Here is a 4,680-nt window from a genome sequence, read left to right on the forward strand (position 1 = left end):
ACAACCAACCAAACAACCAACCAAACAAACAACCAACCAAACAACCAAACAACCAACCAACCAACCAAACAAACAACCAACCAACCAACCAACCAAACAACCAAGCAAACAAACAACCAAGCAAGCAAACAACCAACCAAACAACCAAGCAAGCAAACAACCAAGCAAACAACCAAGCAACCAACAAAGCAACCAAACAACCAACCAACCAACCAAACAAACAACCAACCAACCAACCAAACAAACAACCAACCAACCAAACAAACAACCAACCAAACAAACAACCAACCAAACAAACAACCAAACAACCAACCAAACAAACAACCAAACAAACAACCACCAAACAAACAAACAACCAAGCAAACAAACAACCACCAAACAACCAAACAACCAAGCAAACAAACAACCACCAAACAAACAACCAACCAAACAACCAACCAAACAACCAACCAAACAACCAACCAAACAACCAACCAAACAAACAACCAAACAAACAACCAAACAAACAAACAAACAAACAACAACAACAACAACTAAACACTAATAAAAGCTAGACCAACAACCAAAGTAAGTATTCATAGTAGCTGGTGTCCACACCTGTTGCATAACAATCAAAATGCCAAATTCGATATTCAGGATAAAAACGTTTACGATAGTATTGACAAACATGTATGACGTGAACGGAGAAAAGGATAAAACTAGTGCTTTTAGTTATGCGCTATAGGAATCTCCTTAATAAATAAATAAAACGAAGTACACGAAAAAGGAGAAGCTTATTGCAGCTTCTCAGTCGTTCATTACAAACCCCAACTTGGAAAAGAATGAAACAAACAAACGAACAAACACACAAACGAACAAACAAAACAAAACAAACAAACAAACAAACAAAATAACAAACAAACAAACAAACAACCACACTAACAAACAAACAAGAAATAAGAAAATCATTATTACGTGTGCCTCTGCAAACTGTTCGCGTTGCAGATCTGAAGGTAAACAGAAAGAGCAGGTTGCGCCCAACGCCTGGCAGTCACATCTAAATAAAACTCAGCGCATGCAGCTCGCGCGCGAGATATTCTATTTACATACGCAAATTATTTGAATGAAGCCCTCGCTTGCATCATTCTCGCTCAAGCAGACGACAATTTCGAGAATGGAAAAGGATATATAAAACAGGTTGCGGGTGCGGGATAACGATGATTTGACAAATCTGCTAGTAGCTTATACAAGACGAAGACGGACTGAAGCTACGTCATTTCAGCTTTGGGTAATACTCTGTGGAGGTAGGAATTTCAGCGGTAAGCGGTTGTATTGTTGGTAAGTAATTTTTGTTTATTCATTTTTTGTATTTATTGATTAGTTTATTTATTCATTGATTGATTTGTTTGCAACTGTATTAATCTAGAGTAGCGCAAAGTATTGAACACAGAGATCGAACTGTGGTTTTAAATAAATGGCATAAGAAAAACAAATCGCGTGAAGCGATATAAATACATGTATTCAATCTGTAGGCCAGAAACTAAACAATCAATATCACCGAGACTAAAAGGAGTAAGGCTTCGCTAGCCGAAAACCGAAGATCGAAACGGTTGGAGGATTTGCTCCGATCAGTGATTTCTGCACTGTCTTCTGATTATAACGCTCTTTTCGTTCGAAAGTACGCACATCGGACTGGTGACAGTGATCATTGCGGATGTGATCGCGTTCTCCGTGCACATATCGAGCGAGCACGTGTTGGAAGGTTATTTACTCTTTCACAACGCATACAAAACCGACAGAATTTGTTCCAGAATTTGTCTATAAGCCCACATATTATAATTAACAGTGTTTCTGTCAGGGGCGGGCCAGGTGAAATAAACTCATACTTGAATTCACGCCCATCTCGTTTCCTTGACATGATTGCCTTTGATGGAAGAAATCTTGTTTTGGCAAAGTATGCCAAAGTAATTTGAACCCATATTCCTGTCAGGGTGTCATTCTATATGTCAACATGTATTTGAACCAGTTTACAGCCGTCTTTTCTTCGTCTTCTTCTTCTTCTTCTTCTTCTTCTTCTTCTTCTTCTTCTTCTTCTGCGTTCGTGGGCTGAAACTCTCACGAACACTCGTGTTTTTGCACGAGTGGAATTGTACGTGTATGACCGTTTTTACCCCGCCATGTAGGAAGCCATACGCCGCTTTCGGAGGAAGCATGCTGGGTATTTTCGTGTTTCTATAACCCACCGAACTCTGACATGGATTACAGGATCTTTTCCGTGCGCACTTGGTCTTGTGCTTGGGTGTACACACGAAGGGGGATAAGCCACTAGCAGGTCTGCACATACGTTGACCTGGGAGATCGGAAAAATTTCCACACTTAACCCACCAGGCTGCCGCGGCCGGGATTCGAACCCTCGACCTTCCGATTAAGAGGCCGACGTCCTACCACCCCGCCACAGCGCCCGTCACAGCCGTGTTTTCGAATACAGCTTAATAATATGTTCATGTACTGTTTAAAATGAAAGAGTAAAAGTGACAACGAGTCTTTCAAAGTGACACCGAGTCTTTCAAAGTGACACAGAGTCTTTCAAAGTGACAACGAGTCTTTCCAAAGTGACACCGAGTCTTTCAAAGTGACAACGAGTCTTTTCAAAGTGACACCGAGTCTTTCAAAGTGACAACGATTTTTTGAAAGTGACAACAACGAGTCTTTCAAAGTGACAACGAGTCTTACAAAGTGACAACAACGAGTCTTTCAAAGTGACAACGAGTCTTTCAAAGTGACAACGAGTCTTTCAAAGTGACAACGAGTGACATGCGATCTTGTTAATTAGGTGGTATATATACCGTGCAGCAATGACCTGTATCGTCAATAAATCTATGTTGCTTGTAATTAGATTCGTCCGTTGATATGTGTACTGTCGTGTTTATGGCTGCAGAGAGAGACAAGCACTCAGTGACAATATAATTATTGGGCCTATAGGTCCGCGCCGCGTGATATTTTTAATGAACTAGAAACTGTCATTTTTGCCATGATTATTACACAGAGCAGGGCAGGACTAGGTAAGTACTAGGGGGTGGGGGGTTACAGATGGGGGCCCAGGGGGCGAAGCCCCCTTGGTGGGGGTTGCAAGGGGGCGAAGCCCCTTTGAAGCTGAACGTTTTTTTGATGTTTCTGGAGGGAAAAGAAGCCTCTCCTTGAACGAAAAAGGTAAATTCGACAGCAAGCTGTATAGGCAATGAAGAAGAGAAAAAAAATGCGTTTGGGAGGTACATGCTTAAGCCAGGGGGGGTGGGGGTGGGGGGTGGGGGTGGGGGGTGGGGGTTGCGCAACCCCTGTAACCCCCCCCCCCCCCTAGTCCGGCCCTGCAGAGGTAACAATCCCTTCAAAACAGATAGTATCAAACGGCACGTCATTATTATTTGTCGGTACATAATGTATCTGCATGTTCTCGTCACTTAAAGATGAAATCTATTGAAATCAAATACATGTAGATGAAACTAAACATATAATCTCTCTTTAGTTCTATTTTCCCCTTACCTTTTTGTATAAATACAAGAGTGCGTAAAAGAGGCTTCAATACTACGTACATATTATGTTATTGTGAATTTTGTTTTGAGAGATTGTATGTCACTAGCATAAAACAAAGCATGAAATACGTTGAGGTGTTTGTTAGAGTGTTTGTTTGTTTGTTTGTTTGCTACCGGTTGTTGAATCTTTAGCTGTTGCTGTTCGTTTGTTTTAAAAAAAAGTCCTTTGTTTTACTTTCCATTTATTGCAGAACGAATTAAAACTAATCATGAATTCTGAAGAAAAGAATGCAGAGCTAGAGGGTCTAACGAAAAATAACGGCGTGACGTCACCCAACAATGACGTCATCATTGAGCACTTTGACCCAAGGAAGTCTTTGACGCCCAAACTGAAGCTGTTTTTGGTGGCCAACGGGATGTTGATATTGACGTGTGCTGGCATCATCCTGGGCTTCGCCATCGGGTTTGGAGTTCGTGAGCTGCATCCTTCCAAAGACGCTTTGATGTGGATTGGTGAGTGGTTTCGATTCCGACATAGACATAGAAAACATTGTTGTTCTAAATGTCAGAGTTAGAGTTTCAGAGGAGATTACCCGCTATTACGAGCTAGTCGTGTGACAGAGAGTTTTCTTGCACACGAGACTGTAGATGTTTCACGACGGCTTTAGCCGGAGTGAAACAGCAGCAGTCGAGTGTGCAAGAACACTCTCTGTCACACGACTAGCTCGTAATGGCGATTATGTCTCACAGCTTCAACAGAGGAGAGAACAAACACGTTTTGCGTACTCACGCTTGATAAACCTAAACACAGGAGCAGCCATTGTGGAGAGATCTACTTTTTGACGAAAGTGAACGAACAACTATGAATGACGTCTTGGTATATGTGAATGACGTCACAGTCATCGTCACAGTCTGTATCTTTTGAAGCATTCCATTCTTCATGACGTCTTTCTGTGTCTGCATCCGCGAAATGTTTGTTCTTTCCGGGGTCTTTGTCATCTATGTTCAGAACTCTGTCCTTCTAGTTTCAGACTAACAGGCCTCCTGAGCGAGCCACTTTCCAAGGGAAGCTAAACTCGCGTATGGAAACAGTACTGTAGTCTGGGATGCCGTTTTCAGTATTCTCAGCGTTGAAGAATTTGTAAAGAGAAGACACGACAACAGCAGGAGA

The 4,680-nt window shown here is 41.9% G+C and overlaps 1 protein-coding gene across 1 annotated transcript in view; it reads left to right on the top strand.

Annotated features, from left to right (window-relative positions):
• Positions 1–1,093: 1,093 nt before the first annotated feature.
• The window catches only part of LOC138946378 (excitatory amino acid transporter 1-like), an 18,261-nt gene continuing 14,674 nt past the window's right edge, over positions 1,094–4,680 (top strand). Inside the window, exons 1-2 of the mRNA XM_070317953.1 lie at positions 1,094–1,317; positions 3,761–4,022. Coding sequence (XP_070174054.1) covers positions 3,779–4,022 — 244 coding nt within the window. The 5' untranslated portion in view covers positions 1,094–1,317; positions 3,761–3,778. The remainder of the gene's footprint in view (positions 1,318–3,760; positions 4,023–4,680) is intronic.

This window comes from Littorina saxatilis, linkage group LG13, assembly GCF_037325665.1.
Source record: "Littorina saxatilis isolate snail1 linkage group LG13, US_GU_Lsax_2.0, whole genome shotgun sequence".
In the NCBI taxonomy this organism is placed as follows: Eukaryota; Metazoa; Mollusca; class Gastropoda; order Littorinimorpha; family Littorinidae; genus Littorina; species Littorina saxatilis.